Source organism: Ceratotherium simum, chromosome 4, assembly GCF_057802395.1.
Source record: "Ceratotherium simum simum isolate JZ-2026a chromosome 4, ASM5780239v1, whole genome shotgun sequence".
Classification (NCBI taxonomy): domain Eukaryota; kingdom Metazoa; phylum Chordata; class Mammalia; order Perissodactyla; family Rhinocerotidae; genus Ceratotherium; species Ceratotherium simum.
In genome coordinates this window covers 34932580-34958887 of record NC_141903.1, presented here as the reverse complement: position 1 = coordinate 34958887, position 26308 = coordinate 34932580, and the positions used below count along the sequence as shown (strand labels likewise).

The 26308-nt window shown below is 41.1% G+C and overlaps 3 protein-coding genes across 3 annotated transcripts; all 3 read left to right on the top strand.

Annotated features, from left to right (window-relative positions):
• The first annotated feature begins 7407 nt into the window (after window positions 1-7407).
• LOC106803185 (protocadherin beta-14) lies at window positions 7408-10355 on the top strand. The gene has a single exon (XM_087429668.1). The coding sequence runs from the start codon at window positions 7572-7574 to the stop codon at window positions 9966-9968; it is 2397 nt and encodes a 798-aa protein (XP_087285794.1). The 5' UTR covers window positions 7408-7571; the 3' UTR covers window positions 9969-10355.
• A 6848-nt stretch (window positions 10356-17203) lies between these two features.
• On the top strand, window positions 17204-20147 carry LOC101406945 (protocadherin beta-18-like). Its single transcript, XM_087429667.1, is given in 2 exon segments — window positions 17204-19272; window positions 19274-20147. Coding segments are annotated over 2 exon segments (2388 nt in total). The 5' UTR covers window positions 17204-17373; the 3' UTR covers window positions 19763-20147.
• Window positions 20148-23094: 2947 nt separating this feature from the next.
• On the top strand, window positions 23095-25894 carry LOC101388453 (protocadherin beta-15-like). Its single transcript, XM_014795209.2, is given in 3 exon segments — window positions 23095-23770; window positions 23773-24293; window positions 24295-25894. Coding segments are annotated over 3 exon segments (2313 nt in total). The 3' UTR covers window positions 25411-25894.
• The last annotated feature ends 414 nt before the right edge of the window (window positions 25895-26308 follow it).

Here is a 26308-nt window from a genome sequence, read left to right as displayed (position 1 = left end):
CCAACCACTCCCACCTTTAGTGATCTGACTGCATTACAGAAGAAAAAGCCTTCGCCATTGGCGGAGGAGTTTTCCAATAAATTTCATCAAAAAGTCTAAAGTCTGTATATTGTGGAAGGAAAGCATAGATTAACAAAATGAGTAAGGGTATAGAGGGAAGAGAAGTGTGTGTGAGAGAGAGAGCAGAAATGGGAAAGAGGAGATGTGTGAGGGTGCGTAAAGTGATTGCTTCTATTGCTTCTAGTGCCCAGACTAGAGTCAATGCCAGAAACTGCCTCTTGAAGATATTCTTAAAACTCTATCTTAACATTGTAGAGGGGCTGGGTATTAGTCAGTTAATAATGCCAGAAAGTAAAATCTCTGGCTGTAGCATATTCAAAATAATCTAATATTCACACTTCTTGAAAACTAAGATTTCACTACCAGTTCTTTTGAACTGTGTGGACTGATTAATTATTCTTTGAATTCAAGAAAAATGGAGGGAACAGAAGTCTCTCTGATAATAGAAAATTCTAATTTTCTATTATCAGAAGTGGAACTAGGAGCAAGCAAGTCTTTCCTCCCTAAATGAAAGCTTTTTTACATGGAGAACTAAAATTCATAAGATATTAACAAATTGAAGTTAAGTATTAAGATTACTTCCTGTCTTTACTGCACGTAGTGGGGAAAAGGTAGAGGACCACTAGCTTAAAGAGATATAAAGCATTATAGCTTCTTAGCATGCCAGACCAGATACACAGACTACTTAAGGTGAAAAATAAAAATGGCCACTTCATACACACTAGAATGGCTACAATAAAAAAGACAGACAATGACAAGTGTTGGCAAGGATGTGAAGAAATTGGAACCCTCATGCATTGCTGGAAGGAATGTAAAATGGCACAGCCACTTTTGAAAACAGTTTGGCAGTTCCTCAAAATGTTAAACATATAGTTACCTTATGACCCAGACATTCAACTCCTATGTATCTATACAAAAGAAATAAAAGCATATGTTCACACACAAAAAAACTTATACGTGGATGTTCATGCTAGCGTTATTCATAATAACCCAAAGTGGAAACAACCCAAGTATCCACCAACTGATGAATGGATAAACAAAACGTGATATCTCCATACAACGGAATTGTTGTTATTCAGCAATAAGGTAGAATGAAGTACTGGCACATGCTGCAACATGGATGAACCTTAAAAAACACTGTGCTAAGTGAAAGAAGCTAGTCACAAAATATGACATATTGTATGGTCTCGTTTATATGAAATGTTCAGAATAGGCAAATTTATAGACACAGAAAGCAGATTAGTGGTTGCCTCGGGCTGGAGGGAGGGTAGGGGATGGAGAGTGACTGCTAATGGGTACAAGGTTTCTTTTTGTGTGTGTGTGTGTGTGTGTGTGTGTGTGTGTGTGAGATCAGGAAGATCAGCCCTGAGCTAACATCCATACCAATCCTTCTCTTTTTGCTGAGGAAGACCAGCCCTGAGCTAACACCTATTGCCAATCCTCCTCCTTTTTTTCCCCCCTTTTTCTCCCCAAAGCCCCAGTAGATAGTTGTGTGTCATAGCTGCACATCCTTCTAGTTGCTGTATGCGGGACGCGGCCTCAGCATGGCCGGAGAAGCAGCGCGTCGGTGCGCGCCCGGGATCCGAACCCAGGCCGCCAGTATCGGAGCGAGAGCACTTAACCGCTAAGCCACAGGGCCGGCCCCACAAGGTTTCTTTTTGGCATGAAGAAAGTGTTCTAAAATTAGACCATGGTGATAATTGCACAACTCTGTAAATACACTAGAAACCATTGAACTGTACACTTTAAATGGGCAAACTCTATGGTATCTAAGTGATTTCTCAACAACCTTGTTAAAAATGAAGGTGGGAGTGGTTCTAGCAGCCTGCGGTCCCAAGTGATCTAGGCCTTCTCTCATCTCTAGTGGGCAAGGGGGAAGAGCAGTTCAAACAGCTCAGGCAGAAAGTTAGCGGCCACTCCCAATAACTCTCATGCCCATATTCTCAATCCTCTTCTTCAATTTTCCTTCACTAAAACCACCTGATAAAACTCCACATGAGATGAATATAATTGTCCCCTTCCTCTTCTCTTATGCCTGGGACGCTGCACCCTGTAAGACAAAACTTAGACAATTATCAATCCTATTGCCATTAAGTTTATCACATTCAAACTTAATTGGGCTTTCAAGATCAAGAAATCCTTCTATATTTTTCTAATCAGCTTTCTCTTCTATTCTCCATAAAAACTACTTCAAATGTATTTATCTTACTTTAAACTTCTCACCCTACTATTACATACCCCTTTTCAGTAGATGAATTTGCCTAATACCTTACAGAGAAAATAGAATCCATCAGTGGGAATTCTCTCAAATTCCTGTCCCCAAACCTGCACCCTTGGTAGCATCTGTACTTACAGTTTCCTCTACTGAGGTCCCTTCCACCTAAGTCCAATCCCTGTATATATTTTCTGGATCCTATCTTTAACCACGTTCTAGGGGCTTCACATTGATTATGTCTTCTCTCGGGTATCTGAATTTTCTCTCTCTCTCTCTTCTGAATACTACAAATAAGCATTTTAAATAAGTTCAAGTTTCTCTAGGCTTTAAAAAAAACCCTCTTGAGTCTAAATTTTCCTCCAGATACTGATCTATTTCTTTCTTTTACAGCCAACTTTCTGGAAAAGATTGTCATTTTTACTTCCTTATCCTTCTCACTTTTGAGCCGAGTGCAATCTAATTTTCATCATAACCACTCTACTGAAACTGCCATTGTAGAGGTGATTATAAATTTCTGTGTAAGTTTGGTAAGGTTAAACTGCAGAAACAAAGCAGTGCAACTACACACCGGCTTCTAAAAGTCTGTATCTCTTTCTTGTGACAGTTCCGATGTAAATGGTGGGTAGATAGGGCAGCTTTGCTCCTTTCAGTCCTTTTGGAACCAAATTTTGTCCCAGGTAATTGCTCCTACATCCCCTATTGCAATGTCATAATCTGCATGACTGTAGCTGGGTCACTGCCACAACTGGGTTCTAGCTGGCTGGGAGGGAGGGGACACATCCAGATGTCTTCCATTCCAGACCCAGGAGAGGCAAACAAAAGTTCTATGCACAATCTGTGAGAACTTAATTCACTTGGCCACACTTCACTACAGGGGAGGCTGGGACAGGCAATCTATCTGAGTAGCTGTGTGCCTGGGTACAGTTCTATTATGTAAAGAAAGGGAACAGATTTTGGCAGACATCTATCAGAATCCTCCACAATGATCATCTTCTTGAATCCCCTGGATCATTTTAATACTTATTTTTCTTGAATTTTCTGAAGCATTTGCTACTGTTGATCTTCATCATCTCCTTGAAATGGTTTTTGCTTTTGGTTTCATGATTCTGCACTCTGGGCCTTCCTTGTCTTTTAAAAGATACTTCTTTTCCTCTCTCTTCTCATGAAGGTGTTTCTCAGAGTTCTGTGCTAAGCCTCTTCTATCCTTACTTGATACACTTTAGCTTGGTTATCTTAGAGCTCTCATGGTTTCAATCACCATGTACATGCTAATGAATCCCAAAGTCCATATCTGCAGCCCAGATTTATATCCTGTGCTTCTGTTATATATGTACACACACGCAAATATACACAGGCATGTGCATATGCACACACACACACACATACGTAGCCCATAGGTACTTACCTCAATATCAGCATGTCCAAAACTGACTTCATCTTTTTCCACTTCAATTTTGTTTTGTTTCTTTTCTGTGTTCTGTCTCAGTGAATGACACCAGTAGCCATCCAGTTGCCCATCCAGATGTGTGTTAATCATCCTTGAGTCTTGCCTCTTTTTCTCCCAATGCAGCCTATCAATCACCTGGACTTAAATACTTTTATCTCCTAAATATCTTTCTAATCATCCCTCTTCTCCCCATCTACACTAGCATCACCTCACCCAGGCTACCATCATCTCCTAACTGGTCTCTCTGATTCTAGTCATTCCCCTGAAATTGAGTCTCCATACTTTGGCCAAACTGATTTTTCAAAAATGCAGATGTGATCATGTCAGCAAATGCTTAAAATCCCACATTGTATTTTAATTGCCCTTAGGATAAACTATAAAGTGCATGATATAACCTATATAATCATTTATGTCCTCACCTTGATTTTTTCCCAGTCTCATTTTTAAGTTCTCCCCTTTCATGGTTTAAAGTTCAGGGCGTACTGAACTTTTCTCCGTTCCTCAAAATGTCTGTCTGACTGAAAGCCATTCCTCTGAGAACAGGAACGAGGCAGGGCTGCCCACTCTCACCACTCCTATTCAACATAGTACTGGAGGTTTTGGCCAGAGCAATTAGGCAAGAAAAAGGAATAAAAGGAATCCAAATAGGTAACGAAGAAGTGAAACTCTCACTATTTGCAGATGACATGATTTTATATATAGAAAACTCTAAAGAATCCGTTGGAAAACTATTAGAAATAATCAAAAACTATAGCAAATTCGCAGGGTACAAAATCAATCTACAAAAATCAGTTGCATTTCTGTATGCTAATAACGAAGTAACAGAAAGAGAGCTCAAAAAGATAATACCATTTACAATTGCATCAAAAGAATAAAATATCTAGGAAAAATCTTACCAAGGAGGTGAAAGACCTATACAATGAAAACTACAAGACATTATTGAAAGAAATCGATGATGACATAAAGAAACAGAAAGACATCCCATGCACATGTATTGGAAGAATAAACATAGTTAAAATGTCTATATTACCTAAAGCAATCTACAGAGTCAATGCAATCCCAGTCAGAATCCCAAGGACATTCTTCACGGAAATAGAAAAAAGAATACTAAAATTCATATGTGGCAACAAAAGCCCCCGAATAGCTAAAGCAATCCTAAGAAAAAAGAACAAAGCAGGAGGCAACACAATTCCTGACTTCAAAACATACTACAAAGCAATAGTAATCAAAACAGCATGGTACTGGTACAAAAACAGACACACAGATCAATGGAACAGAATTGAAAGCCCAGAAATAAAACCACACATATACAGACAGCTAATTTTGACAAAGGAGCTAAGAACATACAATGGAGAAAGGAAAGTCTCTTCAATAAATGGTGTTGGGAAAACTGGACAGCCCCATGCAAAAGAATGAAAGTGGACCTTCTGCTATCACCATTCACAAAAATTAACTCAAAATGGATCAAAGACCTGAAGGTGAGACCTGAAACTATAAAACTCATAGAACAAAATATAGGCAACACACTATTTGACATTGGTCATAAAGGAATCTTTTCAGATGACATGCCTACCCAGGCTAGGGAAACTAAAGAAAAAATAAACAAGTGGGACTTTATCAGATTAAAGAGTTTCTACAAAACAAATGAAACCAGAATCAAGATGAACAGACAACCCACCAGCTGGGAGAAAACATTTGCAAAACATATATCTGACAATTGGTTGATCTCCATAATATATAAAGAACACACACAACTGAACAACAAGAAAACAAACAACCCTATCAAAAAATGGGCAGAGGAAATGAACAAACACTTCTCCAAAGAAGATATACAGATGGCCAATAGGCACATGAAAAGATGTTCAACATCACTAATCATCAGGGAAATGCAAATCAAAACAACACTAAGATATCACCTCACGCCCGTTAGAACGGCTATAATCACCAAGACAAAAAACAACAAATGTTGGAGAGGATGTGGAGAAACAGGAACCCTCATACACAGCTGGTGGGAATGCAAACTGGTGCAGCCTCTATGGAAAACGGTATGGAGATTCCTCAAAGAATTAAAAATAGAGATGCCCTATGATCCAGCCATCCCACTACTGAGAATCTAGCCAACGAACCTGAAATCAACAATCCAAAGAGGCTTATGCACCCCTATGTTCATTGCAGCATTATTCACTATAGCCAAGAAGTGGACGCAAGCTAAGTGTCCCTCAACTGACGATTGGATCAAGAAAATGTGGTATATATATACAATGGAATACTACTCAGCCATAAAAAAAGACAAAATCATCCATTTGCAACAACATGGATGGGCCTGGAGGGTATTATGTTAAGTGAAGTAAGTCAGAAAGAGAAAGACAAACAGTGTCTGATCTCACTCATATGTGGAATATAAACCAACACATGGACAGAGAAAACTGTATTGTGGTTACCAGGGGCAATGGGGGTGGGGGGTGGGCACAAGGGGTGAAGGGAGACATATATATGGTGATGGACACACAAAAATGTACAACCCAAAATTTCACAACGTTTAAAACTATTAAAACATCAATAAAACAAACAAACAAACAAACAAATGTCTGTCTGAAACACTCCTCCTTCTCCTGGCTAGCTCCTTCAGATCACAACTTATAGTTTACTACCTTAGGAAAGCTTTCAATGATGTCCAAAAATCTGTGTTAGATTTTATTTGTTTTATTTTTAACAGACACTTAACTAGCACTTACTAGCCACTTTGTAAATATTAACTCATTAGATTCCTACGATAATAATCCTAGGAGGTAAATACCATTATTGTCCCTATTTTACAGGTAAGGAAACAGAGGTACATAACTTGCCCAAGTCTGGAGACAGTGAGTGGCAGAACTAGGATTCTAATGTAGATATTTTGGTTCCAGAATCCATGTCCATAACCACTACACAATGCTGCCTCCTAGGTACAAGATGTCCCTTCTAGGTATTTCTATATTACTCTTTACCTATGAAAACATTGTGACATATTTTAGTTACTTGTCTGCCAAATTTTCTAGCCTGTGAGCTCCATAAAGGATTATCTCTATCTTATTTATGTCATGTCCTTACATGTGTAGTTTTAAAAATATATTGGTGAAAAAAGAAATGACATTACTAATTATAATTAACTGAATTCAACAAGTATTTACAAGAGTGGAGGAGAGAATATATTTGCAATTACTCAAGAAATGGCCTAAATAAAATATTACTTCTTCAGTTCAGAACATTTTAATGGATTCTTCTTGACAGGCATTCAAAACATAGCTAATTAAATGTACTATATGGAGTTTCTTTGGATCCTGATTCAAACAAATCAACAGTAGAAAACATTTTGGGGAAAACCAAACACAGACTGTGTATAAATTATATCAAGGAATTATTGGTAAATTTGTCGATTGTGATAGTGGTATCATAGTTATATTTTAAACGTTATATTTTAAAAGTCTTTGTCTATTAGAAATACTTAGTGAAATATTTAGAGGTAAAAACATATGATTCTGGGATTTGCTTTAAAATACTCCAGATCTATTCATGAATTACTTGTTCAAAGAGAAAAAAATTCTTACTGAAAAAGGATTCATAGAGACACATGGTGGCGCTGCAGGATAAGATGAAAATGATGCATGGTCAACACTGTGGGCTCTATTATTCAGGGGAAGAGAGAACATCCAACCCACCGAAAAGGAAGGTACTAAAGGAGCTTCTTCTACAGAGCTGCTGGAGGGCTATTTACCCACCAGGGGGTTCTTAGTAAAAAATCAGGGCTTCAGCTTCCAAAATTGGCGCTGAATTTAAATTTTTCCACAAAAGAAGTTGCCTGAAGGAAGCATGGCGATCAGAGGGGCGCTCGCTCTGCAGAAAAGGCAAGTCCTGATTCTCTTTGTTTTGCTGGGATTGTCTCAGGCGGGTCTTGAATCTGTGAGCTATTCTGTGGCAGAGGAAACAGAAGTTGGCTCTTTTGTGGCCAATCTGGCAAAAGATCTGGGGCTTGGGGTGGAGGAGCTGTCCTCAAGGGAAGCCCGGGTAGTGTCTGAGGATAATAAAAAGCATTTGCACCTCGATTTGCTGACTGGGGATTTGGTCCTAAATGAGAAACTGGACCGAGAAGAGCTGTGTGGCTCCACCGAGCCCTGTGTGCTGCATTTTCAGGTGGTATTGGAAAACCCTTTACAGTTTTTTCGGGCTGAGCTGCATGTCAAAGATATAAATGATCACTCCCCTGCATTCCTGGACAAGGAAATACTTATTAAAATACCAGAAAGTACCACTATCGGAACCACATTCCTAATGGAGAGCGCCCAAGATTTGGACATAGGAAGCAATAGTCTCCAAAACTACACAGTTAGCCCCAATTCTCACTTCTACATTAAAGTTCGAGACAGCAGTGATGGAAAAATATACCCAGAACTGGTCCTGGACAGAGCGTTAGATCACGAGGATAAGCCGGAGCTCAGATTAACACTCACAGCACTGGATGGTGGATCCCCACCCAGGACTGGGACAACTTTGGTTCTCATCAAGGTCTTGGACGTCAATGACAACGCCCCTGAATTTCCTCAGAGGCTCTATGAGGTGCAGGTCCTGGAGGACACACCCGTTGGCTCCTGGATTATCACCATCTCTGCTAAGGATTTGGATGCAGGAAATTATGGGGAAATATCTTACACATTGTTGCATGCATCAGAAGATATTCGTAAAACATTTGAAATCAATCCAATATCTGGGGAAGTACATTTGAGATCACGCCTGGATTTTGAAGTAATACAGTCATACACTATAAATATTCAGGCAACAGATGGTGGGGGTCTTTCAGAAGAATGCACTCTTCTGGTTAAAGTAATAGATATAAATGACAATCCACCAGAAGTGACCATGTCGTCAATTACAAAGATAATTCCAGAGAACTCCTCAGAGACCCTTGTCGCTCTTTTTAGTGTCCGAGATCAAGACACTGGGGACAACGGGAGGATAGTTTGCTCTATTCAAGATGACCTCCCCTTTTTCCTGAAACCAACCTTCAAGAACTTTTTTACTCTGGTTTCTGAAAAAGCACTGGACAGAGAGATGAGAGCCGAGTACAACATCACCATCACTGTCACCGACTCGGGGACACCCAGGCTGAAAACAGAGCACAGCATAACCGTGCTGGTCTCCGACGTCAATGACAACGCCCCCGCCTTCACCCAAACCTCCTACACCCTGCGGGTCCGCGAGAACAACAGCCCCGCCCTGCACATCGGCAGCGTCAGCGCCACAGACGCAGACGCAGGCGCCAACGCCCAGGTCACCTACTCGCTGCTGTCGCCCCACGACCCGCACCTGCCCCTCGCCTCCCTCGTGTCCATCAACGCGGACAACGGGCACCTGTTCGCCCTGCGGTCCCTGGACTACGAGGCCCTGCAGGCCTTCGAGTTCGGCGTGGGCGCCACAGACCGAGGCTCGCCGGCGCTGAGCAGCCAGGCGCTGGTGCGCGTGCTGGTGCTGGACGACAACGACAACTCGCCCTTCGTGCTCTACCCACTGCAGAACGGCTCGGCGCCCTGCACCGAGCTGGTGCCCAGGGCGGCCGAGGCGGGCTACCTGGTGAGCAAGGTGGTGGCGGTGGACGGCGACTCGGGCCAGAACGCCTGGCTGTCGTACCAGCTGCTCAAGGCCACGGAGCCCGGGCTGTTCGGCGTGTGGGCGCACAACGGCGAGGTGCGCACGGCCAGGCCGCCGAGCGAGCGCGACGCGCCCAAGCACAGGCTGCTGGTGCTGGTCAAGGACAACGGCGAGCCGCCGCGCTCGGCCAGCGTCACGCTGCACGTGCTGCTGGTGGACGGCTTCTCGCAGCCCTACCTGCCGCTGCCGGAGGCGGCGGCCGAGCAGGCGCAGGCCGACCCGCTCACCGTCTACTTGGTCATCGCCCTGGCCGCGGTGTCGTCGCTCTTCCTCTTCTCGGTGCTCGCGTTCATCGCGGTGCGGCTGTGCGGGAGGAGCAGGGCCGCCTCGCTGGGTCGCTGCTCGGTGCCTGAGGGCCACTTTCCGGGCCACCTGGTGGACGTCAGCGGTACTGGGACCCTGTCCCAGAGTTACCAGTATGAGGTGTGTCTGAGGGGAGGTACTGGGACAAATGAGTTTAGATTTCTGAAGCCGATTATCCCCAGTCTTCCAGTCCATGATACTGGTGGGAATATGGCAGGAAATGAGAACTTTAGGAATAGCTTTGGATTCAACAGTCAATAAAATAATTTATTTTAAACTTCTCCTTCTTTATTATTCTTAGCAGAAAGCATCTAGTTTTTGCCTATCTGTAATAGATTTTAGGTTGCACTATAGTTGCATGTATTATCATTTCTTACAGTCTCCTCACAGTTGCTTTAAAAATCTTTTTTTAGTGGCTATAATGACATGGAAATATAATCTGTGCACTTTCTGTGTTTTTTTTTATTTGGTCAAAAATATTATATTAACAGAGTTATCGCTAATATTTTTGTTGTGATAATGCAGTTATGCAAGACAATGTTATTGATTATTTGGAGGTGCAAACTGAAATATTAAAAGTGAATGCCACAATATATGTAATTTACTTCTAGACATTTCATCAAAGGAAAAATAAAAAATGCTATTGGATCTGGGTGGAAAGTATATTGGACTTTATTGCACTATTTGCTTTGAAAATTTTCATCATAAAGGGTAAAAAATGCAACCTCTCCATATTCAGTACTCAGGTACCTTATTTGTTTGCTTTTTGTTATGTAGTGTTTTTCACTTTATGACAAAATAGAAGTGATCACATTGGAAATTATTGATTTCTAAGTAATTTTCCTTTGTTGTTGTTGTTGATGCTGTTGTGGGGAGGAGTCTTATAATGTTCTGGGTCTTGATATTGCTATTTTGTTTTCTTTAAATATGCCATGTCTGCTAGTTTAAATTTGTATTATTTTATATTGATCATTACTTAGCTAGAATGTAGTTCATAGTATCATCTTGAGTAAAATAACCCTCCCTCAGAAGATTACAGATAAAAACTTCTTAAGAAATTAAAATGAAAATTTAAACTGTTAAAGAAATAAATTAGGTTCAGTTTCCAATTGATTTTTAAGAGTAAATATAAAAAGTCCTTAATACTTTGTGGCCTCTCTCAGTTATCCACAAAGAAAGAATGGGTCTGTATTTATGGTTTTAAATGCCTAATGGTGTTACAAATTATAAAGTCTCCAATCTAAAAGTGGACAGTTCAACAGAGGATTATAGTAGAGATTTTGATAGCTAGAATGTAGTGTGGATTTAAAGCTACTGCGCATAGACATTTCTATAATTTCTCCCATAAAATTAAATATTATAGACTAAATGATGTAGTAAAATGGAATTTTACTTGACATTGTGAAATAAGTGAGACAAATTTCAATTTCCTTAGGAATCATTTGTTCTTTGCTTCACACTATTTTTATTGGTTTTATTTTGTGTTGCAATAGATATTTACTAGTTGTGAGAATTTCATTTAAATAGACATTTAAGCAATAAAATCCTGAAAAAGAATGTTTGGACCCTCTTTGTCCCTCAGAGTCATAAGAAGCAAATCTTATGTTTCTTATGCATAAGAATAAGAATAGATAAGAACAGAATATCCTATTTGAATAATTCAGGAACAAACTTGTAGACTACCAGATAAAATAGAATCCAGGTTCAGATCCTTTTATAGAAGAGAATTTGGTCACTGAGGGTAGGGGCAATAATGATTACTCAGCAAATGTTATTGGGAAGATTGGCTCACTTCATAAAGAAACAAAATCCTTATCTCATACCATCTAAAAATAAACTTCATATGGATCTAAGAGGTGAATCTGAAATACTTTAATGGGAAAAAATGTAATAAATCTAGGTAAAAATATATTTATGAGCTTACTATCAGTTTGAATTTCTTAAACAAGGCTTTAAAAGTACAAAAAATAAAGATAAAACTTGACAAATATTACTACCTCAAAACTAGAGGATAGCACAGGCAAGCTAGCATATGACAGACTGACAGAAGCTACTTGCAGCATCTTAACTGAGAAGGATTAGTATTTAGATTATTCAAATAACTCTTGCAGATCAGCAAAAATCAAAATGTCAGGAGAGTCAGTAAGATTTTTTAAGACGATAAAAGGGAAAGGAAATTAAAAATGGAATACAGAAAGTCTGAAAAGAACATGAAGTAATGCTCAACCACATTAGCTGGTGAAATGCATAAAATAAGACACCAATTTACATCCATAACGTTAGTAAAGATGAGAAATTTGGGTAATATTAAGTGGAACAATAGGAAATCACATGTACAGCCATTTTGAGAGATTTTCAATAGTATTTAGTATGTACATACCCTATGATCCATCACTTCTACTTTGGGGTATATAAGCCAGAAAACTCTTATACAGCTTCACAATGATGTGCATAGGAATGTTCATCTTGAGAGAGCCGAGAATAGGAGTCCACCTACATATCCATCAGTAAAGCAATTGATAAACAAAATGTGGAAATGTTTATGAAGGAGTACTATGCAGTGATCACAAGGAGTGAACCAGGTGTACATACAACCACATGGATAAATCCCAAATGTTTTAAAAGGAAGAAAGAGACTGAGATTTATAGTACAGTGCCATATAATATATAATATCTTGTATTTTTAGAAATATACAAATATGTAAATAAACATTGGAAGGAGAGAAGAAGGAACAGCTGTAGGAAAGAAGATATGTGTTCATATATAGGAGAATAAGGGGTGCAGAGAGAAGTGGGAGCTATACCAATGTCAATGATAGCAATTATGTCTTCCAAGAGATTGTTTAAATTGATTGCAGCATTATAGAGCTCATTTAGTATTGATCAGTTGAAGACGGTAAAAAATACATATTATTTCTCTATCCTCTCAAGATCAATTGCCTCTATACCATGAAAGCTAAGAGTTTACTTGTAATTTGGGGACATAACAATATCCTTGAGACTTTACATTTGTGTGTGTGAGGAAGATCAGCCCTGTGCTAACATCTGCCAATCCTCCTCTTTTTTTGCTGAGGCCCTGGGCTAACATCCGTGCCCATCTTCCTCCACTTTATATGGGATGCGCCACAGCATGGCTTACCAAGCAGTGCATGGCTGCGCCCCAGGATCCCGCCAGCGAACCCCAGGCCACCGCAGCAGAGCTCGCGAACTTAACCGCTTGCGACACCGGGTCGGCCCCAAGACTTTACATTTTTAATAAGGATGGTATAGATTATGTAGCCCAATGCTTCCACTGAAAACAATTAGCTAATAAGACACTAATATATTGTCAGGTCACAGTTAATGTTTAAAGGTAATCCAGAGAGATAAATGAGCCTCAAATCCACTTTTTCCCTGGGAACATTTGGAATCCTGGGAAATGTGAACCTCTGTTTTGATGATTTTTATAATGAGGGAGGAAATCAAAGCCTAACAAAGTAAGAAGTTTATAGAAGACCTGGGCATTAATTAATTTGGATCCTTAAGAGGTACACATTTAGGGTGAAAGTAAACTGGAAATGGATGAGCCCTTGTGTGGAATTTCAGCTTTGAACTTGATTGTTAGCATTTAACTTGATTTAAGGTGGTTATTGACAGGTAGTGCTCCCAGATCCTGATAGAACCAAATGCATACCTCCTATGAAAGAATGTTTATTCATTCTAAGCCCAGAATTATTCATATAAATAATTTTTAAGTTCTTAACTTGAACACAAAGATAAATGCATACACAAGGAAACATGACACTATTAGTGAGAGCCAGAAGAAAACACAGAACACAGAAATAAACTTGCAAACACTTCAAATATTTTAATTATCAGACACAGTCTGTAATACGCTAACCATTTTAATTTAAATAAAAGTTATACTTGAAGATGTACAGGGAACAAGAAACCATAAAATGTGACAGAAAAGAACCAAATAGAACTCCTAGAACTGAAAAATATGATAATCAAAATTTAAAACTGAATAAAAGGTTTAATAGAAAATTAGATACAACCAAATAAAGAATTCATGGAGTGAAATATAGGTCAGAATATAATTTATCCAGCATGCAACTCAGAGAGTTAATAAGATGAAAAATACAGAGGACATGGTTAGAAACATAAGATAGAGTACAAAGGTTTAACATATATTTAACCGAATTCCAGAAAAAGAGATGAGAAAGATTGGATCAGAAGCAATATTTGGAAAAATAATGGCTGGGATTTTTCCAGAATTGATGAAAATGTCAATGCACAGATTCAAGAGACCCAAATAAACCTAACAGGATAAATAAAAGATAACCATGCCTGGAAACATCATTGTGAAATTTCAGAAAGACAAAGAGAAAGAGACATCTTTTTGAAAAAAGAAAAGGCATAGGAAAAAGTTAATATTTAAACACATGACAGTTAAACAGACAGCTATGTTCCCTGTTGACAATTTCTCAACAGTAGCAATGGAAACTAAAAGAAAGTAAGATATCTTGGATGTGCTGAAAGAAATTAGCAAACCTTCCTGCCTAAATAGTCTTTGCACATGAGAGTTATCAAATGAGAGAATCAAATCACCTGGATATCAGTTTGGTATTAAATTAATCAAGATCATGGGAGAGAAGGGGTGTAGAGACATTTTATCTCTCAAATATAACTTCTTACGGTTTCCATCCGTCCATCTCTTGCCGCAATTCTGAGTCCAGGAGTTTGACCTGTCGCTGTTTCTAGCCCTCTTCATCTCTAGTGACATTCACTTCTACTCTAGTTTAGTCACCTATGGCCATGGCCACTTTCTGGAGATGGTAGTCTCTTAGAGATGCATCATCTCTGAAATAAGAAATTCAAACATACTTCTCTTAATCTACACCTTACATTATTTCTTGAAGGCCTACAATCACCATTTATACCAATGTATCCCAAATTTGTCTCTGCAGCCCAAACCTCTTTCCTCAACTTCATTTATGTAATGGAAGGTCCTTTATATAACTATTTATATAGATGTTCTACGGACACCTCAAACTCAGCATGTTTTAAATTAAAATTTTCTCTTTCTCAGAACTAAACATCTTCTCCAGCTCTATACCCTTTCTTCTCTTCTCCTCTTCCTGTGTTTTCTCTAATAGCACCAACATTCAGTTGGTTCAGTTCCCTAAGACTGAAAATGTACATTTACTTTCACTCCTAGTTATCCCACTTGCTCTAAGTCTAAACTATCACCACATCCTGTATATTTTATCTTTATCATTCTAATACAGCTCTATTACTGCATTTCTAGTTGAAGCCAATATCATCTCTTACCTGTGTTACTGCAACAACTTCTAATCAGTCTCTTGTCTCTAGTCTTTTTCCTCTCTAATTTATTCTCAACTCTGAAACGGGATGATATTTTGAAAAATAAAAATATGGTCCTGTCACTTTTATGTTTCAAACCTTTTAATAATCTTCCCTTTCCATTGATGCAGAGTCCAAATGCCTTGGCATGGCTTACAAAATATTTGCTTATCTTTCCAATCTCATCTCTCACCATTTCTCTCCTCTTGCTCTATGGCTCAGCTGTATTGATCCTATTTCAGTTCTTACAAAACACTTCCCTTATTTTGGGTTTGCACAATCATGTTTTTAGTTTGCCAGGAAATTTTACCCCACGCCCAGTTTTTGTTTGGATTACTCATACTCGTTTTTTATGTATCCATTTAGAATATACTTTTTCCAGAAAAGTCTTTCCTGTACTTCCAAATTCTGGTTAGATGACCCTTACCTATGCTCTTATAGTAGCATGAACTTTTGCTATCATGGCATTCATCATGCTCTATTCTAAAGGTGTGTTCACTTTTCTGCATCCATCTTTCAGGACAGAAACTGTGTCTGTTTACCAATCTATTCCTAAAACTTATTACCATTCCTAGCACAAAGCTATGCTCAACAATATTTGCTGAACAAATTAATGAATGTATGAATAAAATATTTAGGATTATGCTTCTGGAAGACCTGGGTCTGCAAAATGGAATTCAGTTCCACAACTAAACTGGGGTCTAGTTTGTTCAACCTTTTTTAATGTTGTCAGAGACTGGATATATCTTACTTTATTCACTTCTTTTTTTTTTAATTTTTTGTTTATTGCAGTAACATTGGTTTATAACATTGTAAAAATTTCAGGTGTACATCATTATACTTCTATTTCTGCATAGATTACATCATGTTCACCACCCAAATACTAATTACAACCCATCACCACACACATGTGCTGAATTATCCCTTTCACCCTCCCCCCTTCCCCCTTCCCCTCTGGTAACCACCAATCCAATCTCTGTCTGTATGTGTTTGTTTATTGTTGTTATTATCTACTACTTAATGAAGGAAATCATACAGTATTTGACCTTCTCCCTCTGACTTATTTCACTTTGCATAATACCTGGAATGTCCATCCATGTTGTCACAAATGCCTGGATTTCATCGTTTCTTATGGCTGAGTAGTATTCCATTGTGTATATATACCACATCTTCTTTATCCATTCGTCCCTTTATGGGCACTTAGGTTGCTTCCAAGTCTTGGCTATTGTGAATAATGCTGCAATGAACACAAGGGTGCGTGTATCTTTACGCATTGGTGTTTTCAAGTTCTTTGGATAAATACCCAACAGTGGAATAGCTGGATCATATGGTAGTTCCATCCTTGATTTTTTGAGGAATATCCATACCGTTTTCCATAGTGGCTGCACCAGTTTGCACTCCCACCAGCAGTGTATGAGAGTTCCCTTCTCTCCACATCCTCTCCAACACATGTTGTTTCCTGTCTTGTTAATTATAGCCTAGTCACTTCTTTTGCGCATTTACTTTCTACTGCTGCCAGGTAAGTCTCCTATGGACTATCCCTAAATAAATGGTACCATTTACCCAGTCTCAGATGTCCAGCCTCCCCAAAACAACTATTTGCATATACCAGGTTCAGTTTCAAATGCATGACCATATTCTGATTGTCTTTTCTAAGAGTAATTGCTGACAGCTAGAGAAGACTAAGACTTCTGGTTCCCATTTCCAATTTTCCTAGGAGCCTCTTGCTCACTTGGTCAATTACATAAAACAGTCCTCTCAACTATTTTTAGTTGTGTTATATATTGTCTTCACAGAGAGATCATAACTTACTTGAGGCTGGGCCTATATCTTAAATATGCTTTTTATATCCACCACAGCTCTAGCAGATTCTGGTTTATTGTGTTTAATACTGAATAGTAATAGCATCACATATCACAGAGAATGCAACTCAGAAAAGAAAATAGAAATATACAAGAAAATATAATTTAAATTATCAACAAACACACAAGACAGATTAATATTTCATCTCACTTATTTGACTTTGTTTAAAACCTGAGACTCTGCAGAGTCGCGTGGTGGCGCTGCAGGATAAGATGGGGAAATTTTTGTAACCTCAGATGCTCTGGTTTCCATTAACCAGTGGAACTGAAAGCGCTGGAAGAGCAGGGGGGAAAAGAGGCTTTCAAGAGAAAGGTAGGGAGCAAACAACACCCTCTCGACAGGATTACAAGTCTAGAGATTCTCAATGGTCCAGGCTGATAGATGAGAGAAGTAACTCCCAGAGCTGTTCGGGATTGAGTTGAAACATTTCCGCAGAAGAACGTTTGGCTGAGGAGCCATGGAGCCGGGAGAGGTGAGCCGTCAGCAGATAAGGCAAGTGCTGCTTTTCTTTGTTTGCTTAGGAGGGTCTTTGGTCTGTTCAGAGACCTGGCGCTATTCTGTGGCAGAGGAAACAGAGATCGGCTCCTTTATAGCCAACATGCTGAAAGACACAGGTTTGGGTGTGGAAGACCTGGCTGCACGGGGAGCCAGAGTCATCTTTGATGACTATAAACCATATTTGTGGTTGGATCAGCAGACCGGCAACTTACTCTTAAATGAGCAACTGGACAGGGAGGCACTTTGCGATCTCACTGAGCCATGTGTATTGAATTTCCAGGTATTATTTGAAAATCCTTTGCAATTTTTCCAGGCTGAGCTTTGGGTCAAAGACATAAATGATCACACTCCCACATTCCTAGATAAACATATACTTCTGAAAATCTCAGAAGGTACTGCTCCAGGAACCTCATTCCAAATGGATAGTGCTCAGGACTTGGATGTAGGAAAGAATGGTGTCCAAAACTACACATTAAGCCCTAATCCACATTTCCACCTTAAATTACAAGACAGCGATGGGGGCAGAAAATACCCAGAGCTGTTACTGGACCAATCTCTGGATCGAGAAAAGGAGTCTGAGCTTAGATTAACGCTAACAGCTTTGGATGGTGGGTCTCCGCCCAGGTCCGGAACAGCTCTGGTTCGTGTTTTGGTCTTAGATATCAATGACAATGCCCCAGAGTTTGAGAGACCCATCTATGAGGTTCAAGTACCAGAGAACAGCCCTCTGGAATCCTTGGTCATCAAGGTGTCTGCTACAGATTTAGACGCAGGAATAAATGGAGAAATCTCTTATTCATTTTCCCACATCTCCAAAGACGTACGGAAAACATTTGAAATCCATCCAATTTCTGGTGAAGTCCATTTAAAAGCACTTTTGGATTTTGAGTTAATCCAGTCTTACACAATAAATATTCAAGCCATTGATGGTGGGAGCCTTTTAGGAAAATCAACAATTTTAGTTCAAGTTGTAGATGTGAATGACAACCCACCAGAAATACTCATGACCTCTCTTACCAACCCCATACCAGAAAATTCGTCTCCTGAGATGGTAGTCGCTGTTTTTAGCATAAGAGACCAAGACTCTGGGGACAACGGGAGGATGGTTTGTTCCATTCAGGACAATCTCCCCTTTCTCTTGAAGCCTACCTTCAAGAATTTCTACACTCTGGTAACAGAGCGCCCATTGGACCGAGAGACCAAAACCAAATATAACATTACCATCACTGTCACCGACATGGGATCCCCCAGGCTGAAAACCGAGCACAACTTAACCCTGCTGGTCTCCGACGTCAATGACAACGCCCCCGCCTTCACCCAAACCTCCTACACCCTGCGGGTCCGCGAGAACAACAGCCCCGCCCTGCACATCGGCAGCGTCAGCGCCACAGACGCAGACGCAGGCGCCAACGCCCAGGTCACCTACTCGCTGCTGCCGCCCCACGACCCGCACCTGCCCCTCGCCTCCCTCGTGTCCATCAACGCGGACAACGGGCACCTGTTCGCCCTGCGGTCCCTGGACTACGAGGCCCTGCAGGCCTTCGAGTTCGGCGTGGGCGCCACAGACCGAGGCTCGCCGGCGCTGAGCAGCCAGGCGCTGGTGCGCGTGCTGGTGCTGGACGACAACGACAACTCGCCCTTCGTGCTCTACCCGCTGCAGAACGGCTCGGCGCCCTGCACCGAGCTGGTGCCCAGGGCGGCCGAGGCGGGCTACCTGGTGAGCAAGGTGGTGGCGGTGGACGGCGACTCGGGCCAGAACGCCTGGCTGTCGTACCAGCTGCTCAAGGCCACGGAGCCCGGGCTGTTCGGCGTGTGGGCGCACAACGGCGAGGTGCGCACGGCCAGGCCGCCGAGCGAAGCGCGACGCGCCCAAGCACAGGCTGCTGGTGCTGGTCAAGGACAACGGCGAGCCGCCGCGCTCGGCCAGCGTCACGCTGCACGTGCTGCTGGTGGACGGCTTCTCGCAGCCCTACCTGCCGCTGCCGGAGGCGGCGGCCGAGCAGGCGCAGGCCGACCCGCTCACCGTCTACTTGGTCATCGCCCTGGCCGCGGTGTCGTCGCTCTTCCTCTTCTCGGTGCTCGCGTTCATCGCGGTGCGGCTGTGCGGGAGGAGCAGGGCCGCCTCGCTGGGTCGCTGCTCGGTGCCTGAGGGCCACTTTCCGGGCCACCTGGTGGACGTCGGCGGTACTGGGACCCTGTCCCAGAGCCACCAGTATGAGGTGTGTCTGAGGGGAGGCTCTGGGACCAGCGAGTTCAAGTTCCTTAAACCCATTATTCCCAACCTCCCGCCCCAAGACAGTGAAATGGAGGAAAGCCACAGCTTTCTGAGTGGCTTTGGATTCAATTAGGGTTTTGATTATTATGTAGAACTTTTAGAACGAGCTCTATTTCTTTGTAAAATTCATTCATTGTAATGTAAAGTTCTTCGTTTGGGTAACTTCAATTTACTTAAGATTTTTCAGAAATTTCAATAATGTAAGGCTATTTTCTGCTCTTCTTTATATTAACTGTGGAAAAAACTAAGGGAACTAGGATTTGCTTAGTCTTTCTTCCAAAATGCAGCCTCAAATAATTTATTCGAATATACAGCATTTTCCCTTCCAGCTTAATTGCACACTGGGCTCACTGGGTATTCTCTGGGTGTTCTAGGCTGTAGATCCTTTCACTAAAACAGTTTTTGTATGTTTGATAGTATTATTATAGTGGAAAATGCATGGTATGAATAAAAACCCTGCATGGTTTTTAAGATGTTATGTTATTTAGATTTTTTTAAAAGTATAATCAATCTTTCCATTCTACTTTTCTGCCAAATATTTCAGAGAAGTTTTTCTGCATTTAGGTATTTTTCTTCATAAATATTTTGTGAACTATATATATTGCTTAGATGTTGGTGTATTAAAATAAGTTCTAATCTTGTTTGAATTAAGATATATATCCAGCCCACACTTCTTGTCTAAGAACTTCCTTGTACTAACCAAGAGAGGTAATCACTATTGAGACATTTATTCTACTCTTCTTTACCTCTCCTGGCCATTTTTGATTGGTCCAGTGATAGACTCCTGATTAAAGTGAGAATAATCACATTCTCCAAACCCCTGAATTTGCAATTAAGATGTAATTCATCTATTTTTTTTGATTGCTTGTAACTAGGAAATAAATGTTAAGCATGGGCTGAGGTAGCCATGTTTATACCTGTGTAGGCTGGCAGCACAGAAAGGCATCTAGAGAGGGAAGAGAGAAGGAAGGAAAGAGTAAAAGTGAGAAGAAATAAGAAAGTGAAGGAGGCAGAAGCTTAAGAGACAGTAGAGACTAAGATAGCTACTTGATTCTAGACCTGTCAGTTCCTGATTCCAGTGTTCCTAAGTCCCCAACATCTAATTGTCCTTGAGTTCTACGGTAAGACACCAGTTTCCTAGTAATAAAACTCCTTTATTTAACCTATCTTGGGGAGGAGAATGTTTCCTGAAACCAAAAGAGACAGAAAAGGTACATGCAATCTTAAGTACTCAATTAGAGTACGTACAATTAAACCCAGGTCGTTTATTGCATGCTTCTACCATTAACTTAATCAATGAATGGAATAAAAAATGTACAAGCTTAGAGATAACTTATCTATACTAGATAATTTTGTTACAAAACTTAATTTTATAGATAATTTATGAGGTCTTTCAACAAAAGAAGCTACAAAGGGTTGTTTTATGGAATACTTTGTTAACAGGTTTCCCTTCATTATTTTATGTGCTCCAGCATCAGTTTTAAAAAGTAACACTGAAATTGTTATTGTTTAGGTGTCTATACCTTTTCTCAGGATTATCATACCCTCCTTAGCACCTCTTTCTTTTAAAAAGTATTGTCTGAGTTCAGTATGAACAGAATTCTTTTATCATTTAGTGTAAAATCTTCAATATCTATAAATAATCCAATTTATACATCACATGCATTGATTCATGATTTCATTAATAGTAATAAATATTATTTGATTGACACGTATTCTATTACTAAAACGCCCCGTGAAAAAAATTTCAAGCTTCCTGCCAAGTCTACAGGCTTAAAATTTTCTCCTTAGAAGAGAAAATAAGGAGAATACTTATATGAGATATGACAGATGGGAATGAAAAACTAATTTTGATCCATTCCCTTACTGACATAGGTATCAGCTTCTATCTGTTAATATTAAAAAATGCATGGACATTAAGGGCACATTTTCTTGGACATTTAATTCCATAATAAAGAGTTTGGATCCATGACCAAGATCTTTTTATGAGGAAAATTATCTATCAGATTTTAAATGTGACCAGCATGTTCTCATATTTTGAGTTTATTTCATCAAATTTGTTTCACTGTAGGGGAAAACATTCTAAAATAGAATGTCGATTTGAGTGATTTTTACCTTAATAGAATTAAACCAATATGCAACACAATTTTTACACTTGGCCCATGCTAAGTTTTCCAAGTTAGCCAGGTAATTAAAGTGCCAGAATATGTGATAGTGTCTATTATTTAAACATTATTATTAAAATATTAGCTTAAGTTTGATGCAATTGGGGAGACCTCAGGTCCCCCATCCCAAGATGTTTTTCCCATCCTTAGGAGTAAAATAACTTCAGTTCCATATTAGGGTGCCAGGATCCCAAGGTATCCACGAGAGATATGTGAGTCGCTTGCTATAAATGAATTGTGATCTTTCCTATTGGGAATAAGTTTAGCCTGCTATTTCTTCTGCACTTTAGTTTTTACTTTAACTTCAGCCCTTTGTCTTTGTGATCTTGACTCTTAATTTTCAGATCTCAGTGACTCAACTTCAACATGTATGTGTCTTAGTTTATGAATAAATGTACATACTCTTTACAAATTGTTTTGGATAATGGAATAAGTCAATACAACCTGCTCTCAAAGGTACAGAGACACTCTCCTTAGACAATATTTACAAATAAGTTATCCACAACCCCTTAAGCTGTCTATTGAGTTTGCAAAATAGACCGGTTCTAGCTGGTCTATCACTTAAGTTTATATCCCTGAAACATGTGAGTGAATCTCTTCATCTACTGTGCTAGCAGTGAGTTAAGAGTTTAATGGTGTATATTCTCTCTTTAGGAACAGACTCATAGCTACACATCCTTGTCTACTCACTTTTCCCCCAAAGCACAGACTATACAATATAGTAGACATTATATTGTAAAATCCATGAGGTCAGAATTTTTATTCCCAGCACTTAGTACAGTGCCTGACACATAATAAGAAATCAGTGTTTGTTGAATAAACAAATTGTTGAATAAACAAATAAATATAGTTAGCTTTGTTCTTGCATCATTTCTCAAGTGTCTGGCACCATCTCAACATTCATAATATCACAGGAAAATAGAAGTTACCATTTTTATTTATACAGCACCCCATATATAATCCGTTGTTTGTTTCTTGTGTATGTGTACATAAATCTAAATAAATGGAATACGTTTTGTAGCATTTTCAGCCAACTAGGTTTAAGTGGAACACATGGTGGCGCTGTAAGCTAAGGCTGTGAAAAACAGACCTGCGGGTGGTTACTGCTCTGGCAGTCATACACAGATGTAAGAGAAGAGGATTCTTAACAGAATTACCTTGCGGTAAGGATTGACACCCAGAGCAGATTGCCTACAGACCCAAAGGCACCCAGACCCTAAAGACTTTTGGCATTGGAGAAATGGAGGCTGAAGAGGAGCGCTTTCCTAAACTAAGGCGAATTCTTCTCTTTATTTTGCTGGCTCAGACTTGCACGGAGCGGGAACATTACAGTATTGCAGAAGAAACAGAGAGTGGTTCTTTTGTGGCCAGTCTAGCAAAGGACTTAGGGCTGGGGGTAAGAGAGCTGTCTTGGAGGAGGGCTCGGGTCGTTTTTAACAATAACAAAAAACATTTTCGGCTGAACCTTCAGACCGGAGATTTACAAGTAAGTGAGAGACTGGATCGGGAAGAACTGTGTGGCCCCACTGAACCTTGTGTGCTGCAATTCCAGGTGTTACTGGAAGAACCTTGGGAGGTATATAGGTTTAATCTTTTGATCAGAGACGTAAATGACAATTCCCCTGTGTTCCCAGAAGCAGAAATGATTTTGAAAATCATGGAAAATACTCTTCCAGGGACTGTGTTCCCCATGAAAAAAGCACAAGATTTTGATGTCGGCATCAATAATGTTCAAAACTACAGCATCTACCCCAACTCCCATTTCCACGTTCTTACTCGCAATGGCGGTGAGGGCAGAAAATTCCCGGAACTGGTTCTGGACAAAGCCCTAGATCCAGAGGTGCAGCCGGAGTACAGAGTAACTCTCATGGCAGTAGATGGCGGAGCTCCTCCCAAAACTGGGACTGCCCTCGTCCTCATGTCTTGGATATCAATGACAACGCCCCTGAGTTTGCGCAGCCACTCTATCATGTGCAGATTCTGGAAAACAGTCCCCTGGGATCCCTTATTGTCACTGTTTCTGCAAGAGATTTAGACATGGGAATAAACGGCGAAGTATTCTACTCATTTTTTTATGGTGCTGAAGAGATTACTAGGACATTTGCACTTAATGAACTAACGGGAGAAATTAAAATAATTGGGAAACTAGATTTTGAAAAAATTGTGTCATATGAGGTGGATATTAAGGCCTCCGATGGGGCAGGTCTTTCTGGAAAATGCACTGTCATAATACAAGTGGTGGATGTAAACGACAACACCCCAGAACTAACGGTGGCTTCACTTATAAGCTCCATTCCGGGAAATTCCCCCTAGACCACGGTTTCTCTTTTCAGTATTCAAGACCCAGACTCTGGGGACAACAGAAGGATGGTTTGTTCCATTCAGGAAGATGTTCCGTTCACTCTGAAACCTTCCGTTGAGAATTTCTTCAAGCTGGTAAACAGAAGAAGACCTGGACAGAGAGAGCAGAGCCGAGTACAACATCACCATCACCGTCACTGACACGGGATCCCCCAAGCTGAAAACCGAGCACAACTTAACCCTGCTGGTCTCCGACGTCAATGACAACGCCCCCGCCTTCACCCAAACCTCCTACACCCTGCGGGTCCGCGAGAACAACAGCCCCGCCCTGCACATCGGCAGCGTCAGCGCCACAGACGCAGACGCAGGCGCCAACGCCCAGGTCACCTACTCGCTGCTGCCGCCCCACGACCCGCACCTGCCCCTCGCCTCCCTCGTGTCCATCAACGCGGACAACGGGCACCTGTTCGCCCTGCGGTCCCTGGACTACGAGGCCCTGCAGGCCTTCGAGTTCGGCGTGGGCGCCACAGACCGAGGCTCGCCGGCGCTGAGCAGCCAGGCGCTGGTGCGCGTGCTGGTGCTGGACGACAACGACAACTCGCCCTTCGTGCTCTACCCGCTGCAGAACGGCTCGGCGCCCTGCACCGAGCTGGTGCCCAGGGCGGCCGAGGCGGGCTACCTGGTGAGCAAGGTGGTGGCGGTGGACGGCGACTCGAGCCAGAACGCCTGGCTGTCGTACCAGCTGCTCAAGGCCACGGAGCCCGGGCTGTTCGGCGTGTGGGCGCACAACGGCGAGGTGCGCACGGCCAGGCCGCCGAGCGAGCGCGACGCGCCCAAGCACAGGCTGCTGGTGCTGGTCAAGGACAACGGCGAGCCGCCGCGCTCGGCCAGCGTCACGCTGCACGTGCTGCTGGTGGACGGCTTCTCGCAGCCCTACCTGCCGCTGCCGGAGGCGGCGGCCGAGCAGGCGCAGGCCGACCCGCTCACCGTCTACTTGGTCATCGCCCTGGCCGCGGTGTCGTCGCTCTTCCTCTTCTCGGTGCTCGCGTTCATCGCGGTGCGGCTGTGCGGGAGGAGCAGGGCCGCCTCGCTGGGTCGCTGCTCGGTGCCTGAGGGCCACTTTCCGGGCCACCTGGTGGACGTCAGCGGTACTGGGACCCTGTCCCAGAGCTACCAGTATGAGGTGTGTCTGAGGGGAGGCTCTGGGACCAGCGAGTTCCAGTTTCTGAAGTCTGTTGCTTCTGACCATCTGTGAATGATGTGGAGGAAAACAAACTTTGTAAACGGTTTTGGATTCAATTAGGAATTTGTTGATTTTTCAGAGCATTCAGGATGAAGGTTAGTTCTTTCTAAATATACTAGGTCTCCATTACCTTTTTGGTTCCTACAGAATTTCTTGGGTTTTTGCTGATTTCATTTTCTTAGTTAAGGAGATTAGTAATTTTCTTTGAGTATATACTCATATTTCCTCATTTATATTTTGATGGAGACAACTTTACTTCATTACTGACAAGTCACGAATATTTGTTCGATTTATCAACTTTTCATCATCAAACACTATTGATTTGAAGATGACCTTAGCCCTATTCTCTGTTTGATTGTTGTCCAGAAGCCTTTTCTAAGTTTTCGATGTTGTCGTTACTTAGGAGACAAGCATGATACAAATATAATGAATTAATAGTATATATTCTGTTTAATCTGATATTACGCCTACTTGTCTTAAGATTTTTAATGGAGAAATGTCTGCAAAAATTGCATGTTTTTGTTTCACAGTAGTATTAAATGGAAAAGACTACAATTTCTCCCATACTTAAAGGCTTTTTCTCTCTTTATATCAACCTTCAGTGTATAATATATATGAATATTATAGAAAGATTATTAGATTATTTCAAAATATTTAAATAATAGAGCCCTTTTGTGATGTCTATCTAGCCCACCCCATCTTTTTTCTGGAAACTTCTCCTGTCTTCAGGAGAAGTGTACTGTTGCACATGTGTTTATTTTATATGACTCATCTCCCTCTGTGATCAGATAATGTGGTAGACATTGCTGATCCAAGATGGGCCAATCTGATTCTCTGTGTGTAAAAAAATGGCTTTAGAAACCATATATAAAATAGTCTCTCTATTAGGAACTCAACAAGAAAGTGATAT

Excerpts from the sequence above, each read along its gene's own strand:
- LOC106803185 (XM_087429668.1), top strand. The coding sequence starts at position 7,572 with ATGGCGATCAGAGGGGCGCTCGCTCTGCAGAAAAGGCAAGTCCTGATT.